Below are 15,889 nucleotides of genomic sequence, written 5' to 3'. Positions count from 1 at the left end.
TTATTTACTTGTATAAAACTTTGCAAAGTGTTTCACTGATGAGGCATTTTTAAGAGAAGATGTATTTTCACAACCAGCTTTTTCTTTTTAGTTAGTAAAAGGTGTGTGTGTGTGTGTTGTGTTGTGTTGTGTGTGTGTGTGTGTGTGTGTGTAAATAGTTAAGATTTATAAAAACAAGTTTTCAGGAGCTTTAAAATGTGTGCTCTGCTTTGCCACTAGATGGCGTGTGTCTAACAAGGCTGGATGGGAAACGAGTGTGTGTGTGTGTGTGAAGTGTCCCCAACAAAAGCCAAACACCACGTCACTGTGATTTTCAAAGTGGTATTATTGAGGGGAATTATTAAGAAATGTTTGATTTCACATTCCAGAAAGTTATTATATTTCAATATCGTCTTCATAGTTTAGTGCGTCCTAAAATAACATCATGGGTCCAAAGTAATTAAGCACTTTTTCCAGGTCAGTGGTCGTCTTGAGTGATTTCCTCCTTGATATTATGGGATGGGATTTATACTTCTTTCTGAGCCCATAAAAAGATGAGCGTGACCACCTCTTTACCTCAGCAATAAAAGAATACAGCCTCCAGTGCAGTGTAAGCAATGTCAGTGTGCAGAGTCCAACGGCTCGACCGGCTCGCTTTGTGGGAGATGATTGTCAAAGTCTCTCGCTCCAAGTTCAGACGAGCTACTGGTGTTCAGGGACGATGCCGTCGGGGAAGACGGTCAAGTTCATCCTGTATGAGGTGCTGCAGTTCGCCGCCCTTATCGTACCCATCTTTGTGATCATGGAGAGGTTTGCCGGCCTCATACGTGACGTGAGAGGACGGGATCTGACGGCCTACTGGCTCGTGGTCGCCGCCTCTATCGCCTACGTGACCTCTGTGACCCTGCTGGTGTGGGCTCCTCTGAAATATGTGATCCTGAAGCAGCGGAGGTTTATCTCAGAGATCACACAGTGGTGAGTGCAGCTGCTGGGAAGAAGTTTAATCAATGTCACAGTGGTGATAAAGAATCTTACCTGAAACCTAATGAGTAAAAGTAGCAATACTACAACGTAAAAATGCCTTTGATCAAAGCCTGCATTCACAAGTGTTATCAGAAAATTACACTTAAAGTATCAAAAGTGAATAGTGGTGCAAAATGACCGCTGGAGTCATAAAATAATAAAACTAAACAAAACTAATAATTAAGATTAACTCCTGCTTTGTTGTTTATTTTTAACAAAACATATTTAGTTTGTTTTGTTTATCTTCTGAATTCATATCAATCACTTAACTCTACAAAGAAACTAAGTGAAAAGTGCATTATGTTCTCAAATGTAGTGGGATGCTTGTATTAAGTAGTATGAAATGGAATATACTCGAGTATCTAACGTTTGTATCTGAGTAAATGTATTGGGCAACTTGTCTCCACTGTGATAAAACCTCAGGATTGTTATTTAGATGTAAACTAAAAACAACTTTTGTTTTTCAGGAGACCAACGGCGCTGGCGTATCTCATCCTGTGTACACTCCCGTGCTTTGCAATATTAATAGCCAGCTCCAAGGTAATGTCATCAAGACCGATCGTGCTTGTCACGAGAAGCACCTGCTGAAGTTCTGTCACGCTCCGACGAGGTCCTTGAACAGGCGTATTTGTTGTAAACAGTTCATTTGTGGCAGCAGCTCGTTGTATGACCCCTGCGGTGTAAGAGAATGTGTTTAGGGCTCTATTATTATCCTCTGAGTGATGGTTGACACGGCGCATTGCACCACAGTGAAAGAAAAAGATTACTTCTTCCAAGTCTCTTGAGATTTTAACCTCTTGGAAGTTGCATCCAAACATGTTCTCAGCATGTACTGAGAGGGACTTTGGCACCACTCCACTGTCACATGACTGCACTCTCCGTCCGGTATTCAGTAACTCACAAGTGAACATAACAGGTTGGTCATTAACCCAAACTTCAACGCATACGGGACGATGTGTCTTTTATTCCTAAACAAGCAAAAGGACATAAATAAAAGCATTTGGCCACACAAAGACTTGTCCGACATGTTCAAACATCTAATATTTCTTAATCTTGTTTAAAGGGGCATATAGCAGCATTTTAATGTCCATAATGATGTGGTGATAAAATCGGATGCCTTCATAAAACTTGGCTCGTCTTTCTCAGTCCGGCCAAATGCCATAATGAATAGTTTCCATTCAGTTGCTTCCTGCTTCATCTCTCATGATTTCCAAGTGGCAGATCGGTTCTTTCCGTTATTGAAGTCACATTTATTTCTGCTGTACTGCAGGTGCAGGTGGACAGAGGACACAGGTTCGAAGGTTTCACTGAGTTGCCCGTTTCCCTGGTGCTTTTCTCCCTCATCTGTGTGGATATCACAGAGAGGATTCGCCCCTGCAGGCTCATCGGACATTGTGAGTGTTGAAGTTGTTGGTATTATTAAAAAAATATCGATTTGTGTGTGTGTGTCCTGCATATTAAGTGTTTATGTTTTATATTGTTTGTAATGCGACATCGAATGGATGATCGAAGGCTTTTCTCCTGTAGATAGCACAAACATGTGAATAATGACATTAGTAGCTTTTAAAGGGCCAGCCGCAACAACAACATAAACAACATAAACAACAACAACAAAAACAACAACAGCATAAACAACAAAAACAACAACAACATAAACATAAACAACAACATAAGCAATAACAACAACATAAGCAATAACAACAACATAAACAACAACATAACAACAACAACAACATAAACAACAACATAAGCAATAACAACAACATAAACAACATAAACATAAACAACAACATAAACAACAACAACATAAACAACAACATAAGCGATAACAACAACATAAACAACAAAATTAACAACATAAACATACAACAACAACAACACTTCAAACATACAAACTATCCCTTTAATGCAGTCAGTCTCCTATGACAAGTCAAAATGTCTGCTGTGAATAACGTGTTAATCATTGCAAGAACAGACGTTCTAGTTATTGTCCATCGTACCAACATTTGCTTATTTTAATATTATTCATTAGCCGGTAAGTCTGCTGTATCCAAATCTACTTTACCTTTTTAATATTTAAGTTAATATTATACCTGCATGGTGCATATCCTTTAAAAAATGTGCGTTGGCGGTTAGGGTTAGGGGGGTTAGGGTTAAACATAAAGCCCCTAAAACATCTGCGTTTCAACACACCGACTCTTTCACACATTTTCATTTGATCCACGACCTGCGACTTTTACGTTTCTTGTCATTTGCAACAGACGGCCTGGATGCTGACCTTGACATGTCAGGCCCCGTCCTCGACATGTCATGCCCCGTCCTCACCCACCTGGAACAGGTGACCACAGTAACAGGCCAGCTGCACGCTGATGGAGGCCAGAACGGTTTCACCCCGGGCCGCCCAGAGGCCTCAGGCAGACGGCAGGACAACACTGGCTCACCCAGCCGCTCAACACGCAGCACTGCCTACCTGTACTCGTCACCCTCACGTGGACGATCCTACTCTGGTCCTCTAGGCTTCCTGTGGAGGCGGGACATAAGAGCTGAGGTGTTCGTGGATTGTTTCTTGTTCTGGTTGGACACGGTGGAGATGGTGAGAGTGGCAGGAGAGCCGGAAGTCTTCTACTCGGTCTGGGTGTTCCCCGTCTACATCCTCGCCTTCATGTCTACTCTCCGCATGATCATCACTCCTCACAACCCTCTGTTGTCTTCGGCTGGAGTTGCTCTGCAGGACCTTCCTTTCCTCATCATCCGAGTCGCTCTGATAGTCGTGTTTGGTTTTGTAACTCCTGTGTTGTACCCGTTGAAAAATGTGCTGGTGTGCCTGACCTTCATCTACTTTACATTCCTGACTAAGCTGAAGATCTTCAGAAGGCAGAGCATGTTTTGAGGAGGAGTGGCACGTTATGTTGTTCATAAGAGATCTGCTTTGATTGTGGATGGGTGAACAGTTGGTGTGTGTGTGTGTGTGTGTGTGTGTGTGTGTGTGTGTGTGTGTGGGGGGGGGGGGGGGGGGGGGGAGCAGAGAAACATGCAGCTGGTGCTGATGATCAACAACAACATGCTTTGAATTGTAATGGCTGCAAATATATTATCAGGACATTCATCCGAATCAAAGTGTAAAGATGATTCTGTAGTTAAAACAAAAAGGTGAGTCTGTTGGAGTGTACAGGGAGGGTGTTGTTCTCTTTTTTATGTGGCATATTTGAATCCATATGTATTTATTGATACTTAATTTTATGTTTGCCTGCTACTTTTTTTTAAATCTGTACCACATTTGTTAACATACTACATACTTTACTGTTGTAAACCAAAGCTTCTAAACCATTTAAAAACAACCCTAACTGTGTTACATACATATCCTTTGTCTGCACACACATGTGTAAATGTTTTGACAATATTTTTATATTAACAATGAGTCAAATTACTATTTTGTTCAGGATCTGGAAATGTTTGAATCACTCCGGGGTCGAGCTTTAACCAATAAATATTGCAGCTTTTGCTTCCTTTGACTTATGAAACATATGAAAACATTGCACAATTTAAAAATGCAACAAAGGTGTATATAACGAAATGCTCCATCCAGTTTTAAACTAATGTTCCAGACACTCTGCGTTTCAAATAATCATTCTCCAGCTTCCACTGAAGGAACAACTGCGTAACGTTATGTATTAAAGGTTTGTGCAAACTGCACTATTTTGCCACAAAAAACTCTCAAGTCGACACACAATTCACATCTGTTCCCTGAGGATGGAAAGATGTGTGTCTCCATACGATAAAGACTCTTTTATGAGAATAACTTTGCATTGATTTGCAGTGATCATTCCCCAAACACCGCTTGTATAGGAGCATCTGCAGTCGTTTTGGTTCTCCACTCGATTATTGAGGTTTTTCCTTTTAATTTGTCGCCCATGTGTAAATGGGTACTCCTCTCCTCTCGGCTCCCGTTTTCTTCTTCAGCAGATTTTCTTTACGTCTTGCAGCTTTCAACTCACTTGCGATGTCCTTGGCTGTTGAGAATGAGCTTCTTGCCCTCTTCTCTTGCCTGTGCTGCAGGCCACGTGGTGGTTTATGTGTTTTCATGGCAACATAACTCACTGAATTGAAACCATGGGCTATGTGGTTGTATGACTACAGAATGCCACAATGACACCACAGAGAGATGCTGATGTATAATCGCTAGTCCTCCACCACGACATGTCTGACAGAACTATACTCCATGGAGCACTTGGTCTTTGTCCGACTGATGGATGAGCCAGGGCTAAGGGACCAAGTGTTTAAGGGACAAATCGGTGGTGGCTGTCTCTCCAGGAGAAAAGGGAAAACAGGAAGGAATTTAAAAAAATAGCATCAAATATCCTTCTGCACATCGTGGTGATCGATGAACACTGAGAGGGAAGATGCGTTAAAAACGTAATTAATGATGTACGCGGTCAGAGACGGGACACCAGACAAGCGGGTGTAATTCACAGGGAGGGACCAGAACTGGCCTGCTTTCCTTTACTGGTATAAAGACTAAAATTAACTTCCTTTCATTTCCCCACAGTCATGATCATCCTCCTCCTTAATGATTCATACTATAATCTGCAAGAAAGCATTAGTGCAGCTTCAGTTATTGTGGCCATTTTATACTCATGTTGGCAGTCTGGAGAGCACTTTTGTATTCCTGTGACACAGAATGAATGCTGCAGAATGATCAAAGGAAAAAGCAACAGCCTGTATCTTCATCAGAGTCCGTGAGATCCACAGTGTGAGGAGGCAGAGGCTTTCCTTTCCTTTTTTATTCCTCATAAAATGAACTTTTCCTGCATGCTTAGATAATCGATTGACTGATTTTATTAAATTTCCAAATAAAGGATTTATAAGTACTATCTAAAATCTGCCTTTTTCTATAGACATACAGATGACAGGACCATGGCCACGATTTCACGAGTCCAAAAGCTCAACATACCCCTGTTAGAAATGTCTGACCACCAACCAAACTCTGTAGAATGTCCTAAGCATTTAGAAAACGTTTCAATTCTATCTTCAAATTTGATCTCGGCACATAATGGTCGGGTGTCCGTTGTGTATTTCTGGAGGAGAACGCAACATCTTTTTTTCATCTAGCGCCATCATCGTTTCAACATTTTAATTGTCCAATACTTTGGTTTATGACCAAATACCTGCAAAACTAAAGACACTCCCATCGACCTCAGCTGTGCTTTGTGTTCAGTGCTAATGAGACTAGACGGTGTATGTATACATTGCTTCACTGTGCACAGGTACAGCCTCGAGGAGCCACTAGAGTGGCTGTTGACTCTTAGTTTTCTTTGCCTAAAAGGATTACATTTAATGTAAAACAAATGATGACAGACACACAGACGTACTTTTAGAAACAAGTGTATTTCTTTTGCAGGTTGAAATATTCTCACAGATTTTCCTCACTTGTGCCAAGAGGTTTTGGAACTCAATTACAGACAGAAATGGCTTGAAAAGAGAGGAAATTCTTGTAGTTTTGAGCAGAAGCACAATTTTCCCCAGTGCCTCCTCATCCCGTTCTCAAGGTAATATGAAAAACAAGCGAGAGCTGCCAGCAGACGAGAGAAATTGAACAAAATGAAGCAACAGTGGAGGGAAAGGGAGAAGGCATTGTGGACAGAGATGAGGAGAATGAGATAGAGAGGGAAAAAAAGAGGGGACAGATAGAGAGATAATGGAGGAGGAGGGGAGATGTGCGGGGGGGGGGGGGCTGTTAAGGAGGGGTGGAGGCTTTGTAAATCTGAGAGGCTGGAGGCGCATTTGAATTCAGGCTGTGTGTCTCCTGCGCTAGCCGAATGTTACCTGCTCTGGCATGGCAACAGAGAGAGAGGGAGAGCTTCAGCTGCAGCCTCCACACAAACACACACACACACACACACACACACACACACACACACACACACACACACACACACGTGCATACACAGTCACAACAGGAGTGCAAGGAGTGACTCAGGTAAGCAGGAACGCTCCTGATGAGAGAGGACCCCCGAGAGAGGGAAGCAGCGGGGTGGAGTGAGAGCGAGGGAGGAGGAGCTATAGAGCTGGGATTTTTGATGAGGAAGAAAAAAGGAAATCGCACAGAAACTGAAAATCTAGACTCCCAGGGTGGGCTTACCAGGGACGGATAGACAGGGATACAGGCAAGACGGATGTGGAGTGATGCGGGAACTCTGATTGGACAAATCTGACAGACTCCAGAGCACTGAGACACACACACACACACACACACACACACACACACACACACACACACACACACACACACACACACACACACACAGAAGAATATGACATTTAGTTTTTGGAGCAAGACTATTCGGGGGGCTTAAGCCGGGGGAGGCTGGAAGGGAGGTTTTTCGACGGGGTGAGTCGGGACAGAGAGAGGGGTGAGGTGTTGGGGTGGGAGGGTAAATAAACACAGGATGGCAGATGAACCACCTGTCCTTCTGAGATTAGGTGAGGACACACACACACAAGAAGACATACAAACCTTACGCACACACACTTCAGACAGGTCCACGGGACAGAACGCAGGACTTTGAGGATGCTGTGAGACGTTTGGCGTCCGGATCACCTGAACTCGTCCGAGGATATAACTTACGAGATCTCCCCCCCCCCCCCGAGAGAACCTGTGGACTGAAGAGATAATTTCTCTTATTTGCTGGAACTCCCTGAAGAGGTGACGATCAGGTGGACCTCCTGTGCCATGAGGATCCTGTGTGTGAGCCCGGCCTGAGACGACCCGCCCCGGAGGCTCCATCGGCCTGTCCCCTCCTCTTCTCCGCAACTGGATGTCTTGATGTATTGCTGTGGGCTGGGACACTGGCGGAGAGTGCAGTCCACCTATGTAAGTGACCATCGCAGCATCCCCATGCAGCATCCATCCACATGTATTTGATCCCATAGCAACAGGGGAGCCCTGTGGCAGAGAGGGGGGGGGGGGGGGGGGGGGGTGATAAATCTGTAAAATACACAAGCCATGGCAGTTTATTTCATTTTATATATACTATTGTACGTGTACTCTGTATACAAACAGGATTCATTCACATTTGTAACCAGGCACCAGGCGAATGTGACTCTTACAACCTGTTATTCGCTCACTTCTCGGTGACTGTCTGTGTGAGTTTTCAGCCGCGCTGCAGTTTATCAGGTCAGACGGTGTCATTGTCAAACAGCTCGCTGTATTGATCCAGTTCAGGACTTCATGAAAACATTACCTAAAAAGCCAATAACCTGTATGAGATGGTTTGTGTTCCACCCGTGAGGCAACAGTTTGATTTCAACACGGAGCGAGTGAGAGATGAGGTGATTTTATTTACTGCTTAGAAGAGCTGCCCTCCTCGCATCATCTGTCCTGACTGAGCTGAGGTGCAGTTATCTCAATACAGGCCAGGTTTTAATGTCCTCTCAATGACAGAGAGGAGCAGAGAGGACAGACTCCTCCACCTGTTTCTCTTTATCGTCTTTCCACTAACTCTCCTCTTCCTTTCCGTCCTCTCTCTGTTTGCTGCTTCATCACCGTAATCAATGTTGCTTTTCTCGTCACACAATCTCTTTTAAGTCCTGTTGCAGTTGATACTACAGAGTCTCAGAGCTGTGCATTGTGTGATGGCGCTGACTGCAGAGGAAAGTATCGCAGCCACATTCCTACATGAAACAGGCTTACTGTCAGCCCTCGACACTCAATGGGCTGTCAGCGCAAAGCCTCGCAGATTACCACATACTGTTCTGCTGCATGCAACGTGTGCCCACCTCAGCAACGAGCCAGAGAAGAGAAACTTACAGAATCAAAAAGCCATGCACGGCTAGAAAGAACAGTGACACGTATGATGACAACAGTCAGGGAGGTGTCATTGATGTTTTGACAGTTTAAAAACGCTGAGCCGAAAGAAGAAATCCACAAATGGTGTTGTTTTGTTGCAGATAAATGGTTAATGTGCTTCTGCCTAATGTGGTGCAAGTACATTACTCTTCCATTATGTTAAAAAAAAGAAGGAACAACTTGGTTTAGGACAGAGGTCACTAGATTGGAAAATAAGACTACACAATTTGCTTTAGTTTTCTCATCTCAGCTTCTTTATTTTAATATACTGGATACTTTTCTTTCATTGTGCTTCTAAAAACTATTGAAATGAACGCGTGTACACATCCAAATCAACACATTTCACGTTTAAGAAATGTCAGTTTTGCTCAACACACTGTTATATATATATATAAATGTTCCTCCAGGTGTGGCCTTGGCTGGCAGAGAACAGAGCTGGATTACTTTAAGTGCTTGCCTGGCTCTAGGAAGGATCTCAAGACATCTTTCTGTTCCCTGCTTTAGTTTCTGCTCCTCAGTCAGTGTGTCAGGAGGACGGCTCGGCCAACAGGTGAAGGGCTCAGTTATCTCCGTTATATAAATCTGTTAAACCTTAGAAAAAAGATATTTCATGAGAAAAAACCTCACATTTCTCTCCACTTGTTGGAGGAAAACGCTGCGTCTATATAAATGTGCACTGTGTGCTATTTTGCCTTTAACTTATAAAATATACAGTCAATCCAGCTTTATCATGTGTCGTGTGTTAGTATTTAGTTAGTATGTTAATACATCACTTTACTTTGGGAGAATCTCTACTTACAGTGACAATTATAGTATAAAGAATTCAGAAAGCCATTGTTAGAAAATCACTGCTTTACCGCGCAGATCACAGCTGTGATTCACCTGCCGTGCACCTGCACATCAGCTGGAGCAGGATTGTAAAGACAATCACCTGATGTGACTGTTGGGAGAGGCTTCAAAATGCAAATGAACACACAACACCAGCAGAAGTATTTTACTTGTCTGATTATTAGTGGCCACAGGGAGTTTATTGTAATACCTGTTTTGAGCTCTGATCTGATTATAGAAATGAGGTTACATGTGGAGACACTACAGCTCTTTCTCAAAGCATGACCCGAATATCCTGCTGGGTTTTGATTAATTTACAGGGAACACACTTACCTCCACTGTTTCTTTGGACATTTTTGGCTTTGGTAGCACATTTCTGCCGATTGCAGCATCTCTTGAATAGTTATACTGCAGAGGTTGAGATTCCTTCCCCCTGTAGCCCACCTCCCTTGTTGAAGTGAATCTATAAGGACCACAGATCCATACAGCGCTAAGGTAGACATTGATTGTAACGCTGAATCAAAATCCTGTGGATTTGGTAAACACGCTGCAAGCTGTGGTTGGTATTGACTTGTTTCCACACTCAACACTCGCACTGCTATTTTCTACTTCACCGGAGGCGATGGGATGGTGCGGTAGATCACAGACGAGTATCTGTGCAGGACCAAAAAAGCTCTTATGGGCTATTTATTTAATAATTTACTTTATTCTTAGAAATGCAGTTTAGAGGAGCACAGCAGGGTTACATGAATTGCTTATAAAGTGGGGAAAAAAAGATAACTGGAAGCTGTGGCAAATTTTTTGGAATTAAATATACTGTTTCTGAATAGTTTAGTTTCAGTTCTTTAATGTCGCACGCACACTTACAGAGAAGCAGGTGTTGGCATGAGGCTCCCTCTGACAATGCTCGTTAAATATCTATCAAAGGAAATCACTTAAGTGAAAAACAGAATGAGTATCGAAGACATAAAATAGTGCAGAAGTTAAATATATGCATGTAAATTATATATATTTGTATTAATTTGCGGTAGACTAGACATTTGGGTTGAGATATATTTCCTTCAATTTGTTAATCGGAATACATTTTAAAGGGACAGTTACAAATGTTGAAAGACACATTTATTCCCTTTCTTTCTGAGAGTATTTAACACTCTCTCACATCTGTGTGTTAAATACGAATCTGGAGCCTAGCTTAGCGTAAAGACTGGAAACAGGGGGGAACAGTTAGCCTTGCTCTCTCTTAAACCAAAGCAGACCGTTCACCAAACCACAGTTTAGCAACCGTACAGTACCTGGGCACGGCAGGCGAGCTTTGAATTTCTCCACATGTTAAAGCTACGTGGTTTTAGTGAGAGACTGTGCATTATTGTTATTTTAGCCTTTCCACAAGTGTAAGGAATTGATTAAACTGCTCAAATGTGAGCTGCTAATGTTAGCATGCCTGGCTAACTAGTTACTTTCAGTTACGTAGGTTTGTGTTACTTTCAAATGTTTTAGCATGTTATTATTATAAAACCTTTAAAGTAAATAGTTTTGCTTGTCTTATGTCAAAGCTTTTTTCATACCTAGAGGACAACATAAGTAATAATGGCCTCATCTTACCCCACTCTCCCCTAAAAGTGAAAGCCAATGTGTGGTTTCAGGTTGAATTACAGCTTGTATTAATAATAATAATAATAATTAGTAATATTTCTGTGCTTCATCTCTGCGTACTCACTGCGTTTGGCTGCGACCACCAAGAAATAGTGATGTTACACATTACACAAACGTGTACGGATGTGTTTTCTAACTTTGGAGAGACAGGCTTGCAATTATGCTAAACTAAGCTAATCACCTCTTGGCTCCAGCGCCGCACTTTAAGTACAGACATGAGAGTGGTAGAGTATCGATGTTCCCATGTCGCTCCCGTGAAGAAAGCTAATAAAGCTCATTTCCCAAGATGTTTTTTGCAGTATATGCAGTATGTTCAGGACATCGTGGCTTCAGAAGGAGCTCACGTTAAAACTTAGTTTGGGATTTGCAGAGTCATCTATAATGCCATCAAGCTCTTATCCTATCAATCCATCTCTTCTACTCTCAGCAGCACCATTACAATAACAAATGCGAGTTGACATGAACAGCAACACAAAGTTGCAAAGAGAATATAAAATGACAAATGAGATTTTCTGTCTCTGTGGGAAAATTGAGGCGCAAATTACGGAGAAATATTTTGCAGTAACCAATTCAATGTAACATGTTTTTCCCCTTTAATCTCATGTTAGGGATCAGTAACCTGCCCTCTGCTGACTGGTCCTCTCCAGTCGTCCCTCCTCCACCTCCTCCACCTTCTCCACCTCCTCCATCCTCACTCGCTCTCCCACCTTCGTGATGTACTCACCATCCCTCCATCTCTCTTGCTCTGCTCTCCTACCCCGCTCTCACATCTATCACCACATCCCTCCCTTCCTTCCTCTCCACTTCTCTCTACCTCCACCCATCTCTTCTCAATCTCTCCTCTCACAGATGTTAGGAGGGCAGGATTGGCCGTTTGCTGGCCCCAGCCTCCGGCATCACGGAGGAGGGGCCATAGCCAGATGTTTGCTTTCATATTCATACAGGGTTTATGAATCTGAAGAGAGCAGGCAGCCACTGAAAAGGAGAAGGAAGAGGAGGATTCAGGTGAAAGACTGAAGGAAGTTTTCTGCATGTTCTATTTCTGCCTCTGACGGGAACTTTTGGTGTTGGACTATCTTTGTTTCTTCCTCTCACTCCCACTCCTCCTCCTCCTCCTCCTCCTCCTCCTCCTCCTCCTCCTTTTCCTTCTTGAGTCAGTTTTGGATCATGTTTAGCCGGGTGTGATTGGAGGGCGACGCTCCAGGCAGATGTAAATCTGGTGAGGGTTGTTGGCACAGGGGGGCAAACAGTGGAGGAAACAGTGGAGGACGTCTAATGAAAAGCCCGTCTCCGAGCGGGCTGCTGCTGCTGAAGGTGGACTGGGATCTGTGTGTGTGTGTGAGGACACTGGGAGTTTCGGGAGTCGGGCACTTGACCTCTCCGTCTGCAAGCCATGTCAAAAGTGCCCAAGAACAAAAATGTCTCCTGGGTGAGTACTGCCTCTGGATGGAGGGCTGCAGGTGGATTATCGGAGTTCAGTTTGTGTGCTTTTGCATTTCTGTGAGCCTGATCTGCTTTGGAATTTGTTATCTTTGCCTGTTCTCATAACGAATGCTACATCTATAATTTGAGGACGTTCAGCACATAGCCGTTTAGTTTTGCACCGAAGGAACATGTTTCGTAGGCTTAATTTAAGATTTCAGATGGAGAACAGATAAAACCATCGTCTATGATTGTGCTTTTGTGCAGCCGCCTCTATGTGTCCAAAACTTTAAAGCTGTCTGTGCTCTTTTCCAGCCTGCTTTAAATTCTTTTTGGTTTTGTCCAATTGCAAACAATACTGGAGTCTTTTTTGTTGTTGTTGCAGAGAGCAGATGTGTGGTTTCTAGCTGTGTGGACAGAGAGCAGGGAAGAGTGGAGGGCCGAGCTCTGGAGCTTTGCCTGGTATTGTGCGTGTCAGCCCTGCCCTGCACTACTGTCCCCAGCTTGACTGCACACACACACACACACACACACACACACACACACACACACACACACACACACACACACACACACACACACACACACACACACACACACACACACACACACGCACGCACACACACACACATTCTGGTTGTAGGAAGCTTAGGGGCAGATGTTTGTTTATATATGTGTGAGAGCACATGCACATGAACACGTGTGCCGTGTACGGGAGTGGGATGACTGACGGGTTATTTACGGCGTCGAGAGATAGTGACTCTGTCTGTCAGGAGAAGGAGATGTTTATTCTGAGGCCGTATTTACATTATGTTTAACCTTATTAGGCCCCAAAATAGATTTTGCAAAGACTATGTGAACATTAAATAAGTTAAATCGTTTGGTCTCATGATTGTTCAGGATTTGTTATTGCAATATTATATTTAGAAATACTCCATTGATTTGTCCTCCATATTTAATTGAAGCACAAGCAGCAGCCTTCAGCTCCACATGTACTTGAAGAGAATGTACATGGAGGGTGCGTTACACTAATGAATGAGTGTAAATATGGTTCAGTGGGTGAGGAGAATATTTGAGCTTCTTCATGTATGAGGAGAGAGGAGGAACGCACTCCAGTAGAGAGCCACGATGAAAACAATGATTTAATAATTTACCAACGTTTCGACAGGACAGTCTTCTTCAGGGTGTTGAGGGTGTTCGCATCGTGGCTGTGAGTGTGTGACTATCTTCCTTCACCGTTTCTTCATGCATTGCATGAGCAGCTCGTTTCAGCAGCACAGGAATGATCCGAATGCTTTATGTAACAACTTCACAGTTATGCTTAGAGGGAGTCAAAGTAAGCAGGGACTCAGTCTGAGTGTTTTGTTGGAACTGGAGGAGAGTTGGCTCTCGCTGGAGGAGATTTGAGGTGTCATGGAGCAGATTTAGTAAAGCCCCGAGTCTGGTTCGTCCCAGGTCATGGTCCAAATGTTGCGACCTTCCATTTACTTTTTATTTTTCTCTGTCACAGCTGACAGGAGTCTGACCTCTGATGGTGATGTCCACTCCAGCAGTAGAAATATTGATAATGATGTGTGTGTGTGTGTGTGTGTGTGTGTGTGTGTGTGTGTGTGTGTGTGTGTGTGTGTGTGTGTGTGTGTGTGTGTGTGTGTGAGTGTGTGTGTGTGTGTGTGTGTGTGTGAGTGCGTGTGCGTGTGCGTGTGTGTGCGTACAGCTGTGTGTATTGTAGGTCCAGATGTGTATTTGACCCAGAGGTCAGTGTCACAGCTTCTTGCTCCACACTATCACAGCTGACGTTGTTTCCCTTCCCTTCTCAGTTATGTCACTCATCTGTGTCCCTCGTCTCCCAAAGCTCCCCCTGGAGATTTTGGTTCCTCACCGTATCGGCCATCTGGCAACGTCCCCTGCATGGCTGTCCGGGTTACAGGCTTCAGTGACAAATGGACCGCACAGCGTTACTTATACTCTGTTTACACCAATATTAGCGTGTGTATCCAGTTTATTTTATTTTATATATTATATGTTCATTTCATGCGTATCACGGCTTAGCATCGGTAAATAGTTGGAGCTGATGAAGAACTGTTCCAATACCAAGAAGGGTAAAAAGTCCAGTTTACACTCCATTCTTGGTCTGACTGAGCTACTGCCACCCCAAATAAATAATAGAAGACATAGTCCCTGCCAGTCTATTCTGAGGATTATTAAGAGGGAAAAAGTTGCTTCTGAATTTCTAAATGTACATTTTCACAACAACACAAACAAAGTGTCCATTCTCCTCCATTATATTGGGAGGAGCCAGAAGCCATGGCACTGGTGTCTTAAAACCCTGAAAGCTATCTGCACGGTTAGATACTATAGAATTATTCATTTTTGTAATTTCAGTGAACTGGCCCTTTTAATTTTGTAGCCGGTCCAGGTGGTGCAAAGTCAAACTGTAGGTGTATTAGTAAAGCTTTATACTTTATAATAGATATGCTTAATTTTATCCAAGTTATATTATCATATTATCAGGTAAAAACGTACTCTTCAACATAATCCGTTCGTAGCTGTACAAAAACAACACAATATTTCAGTATGAAATGTATAAAAGTCCTCGTAGGCTACAAGTGCATCATAACTTACTATTAGTTGATAATTCAGTAAATGGTCTTGATTTCTTTCCCAAAAAAAAAGCAGTTTTGTGACCCCTTAGAAAGGATCAGTGTCATGTGACCCCTGGACGTCACAGGTTGTGGCCTTAGTGTGGACATGAATTGAGAAAATGAAAACGAAATCCTCCGTAAGATGTTTTATTTGAAGAGTGTGAAGTTTCTTTAAGATATGAAAGACCTCGAGAGAAAGAGATCTTATCAATTTAATCATCTCGAGTGCTCCCCACTGAAGGCAGATCCTCACAGTATGAGGGTAACTTAAGGATACAAGCAGAACAATCAGTGGTGTGCGCAGGACGGGCAGCTTGTGTGTGTGGCTGATGCATGGCATGTAGGAGTTTTAATAAAAGTGACATAATGACACTAAACCAATGTGGTGAACGAATATCACTCTGGGTGATGAGTGGGTCTGTCTGCAGTTGTATGATGTACATTCGCTGCACAAAGGAATAATGTGGTGCTTGCTTTTTAATTTGATCTTTCTCTT

At 43.1% G+C, this 15,889-nt stretch overlaps 2 protein-coding genes across 2 annotated transcripts in view; both read left to right on the top strand.

Annotated features, from left to right (window-relative positions):
• Positions 1-95: 95 nt before the first annotated feature.
• tmem236 (transmembrane protein 236) lies at positions 96-3,986 on the top strand. The gene is made up of 4 exons (XM_029453367.1): positions 96-954; positions 1,470-1,542; positions 2,273-2,396; positions 3,264-3,986. The coding sequence occupies exons 1-4, from the start codon at positions 701-703 to the stop codon at positions 3,890-3,892; spliced, it is 1,080 nt and encodes a 359-aa protein (XP_029309227.1). The 5' UTR covers positions 96-700; the 3' UTR covers positions 3,893-3,986.
• An 8,605-nt stretch (positions 3,987-12,591) lies between these two features.
• Positions 12,592-15,889, top strand: part of cacnb2b (calcium channel, voltage-dependent, beta 2b) — a 28,892-nt gene continuing 25,594 nt past the window's right edge. The window contains exon 1 of the mRNA XM_029453342.1: positions 12,592-12,758. Within this exon, the coding sequence (XP_029309202.1) occupies positions 12,723-12,758 (36 nt within the window). The 5' untranslated portion in view covers positions 12,592-12,722. The remainder of the gene's footprint in view (positions 12,759-15,889) is intronic.

The sequence above is a fragment of the Cottoperca gobio genome, chromosome 17 (assembly GCF_900634415.1).
Source record: "Cottoperca gobio chromosome 17, fCotGob3.1, whole genome shotgun sequence".
NCBI lineage: Eukaryota > Metazoa > Chordata > Actinopteri > Perciformes > Bovichtidae > Cottoperca > Cottoperca gobio.
This window is presented reverse-complemented; position numbering and strand designations above follow the sequence as displayed.

Coding starts and splice junctions, on each gene's coding strand:
- tmem236 (XM_029453367.1), top strand. CDS start 701: ATGCCGTCGGGGAAGACGGTCAAGTTCATCCTGTATGAGGTGCTGCAG. Junction 1,543..2,272: donor TATTAATAGCCAGCTCCAAG/GTAATGTCATCA, acceptor GCTGTACTGCAG/GTGCAGGTGGACAGAGGACA. Junction 2,397..3,263: donor CTGCAGGCTCATCGGACATT/GTGAGTGTTGAA, acceptor CATTTGCAACAG/ACGGCCTGGATGCTGACCTT.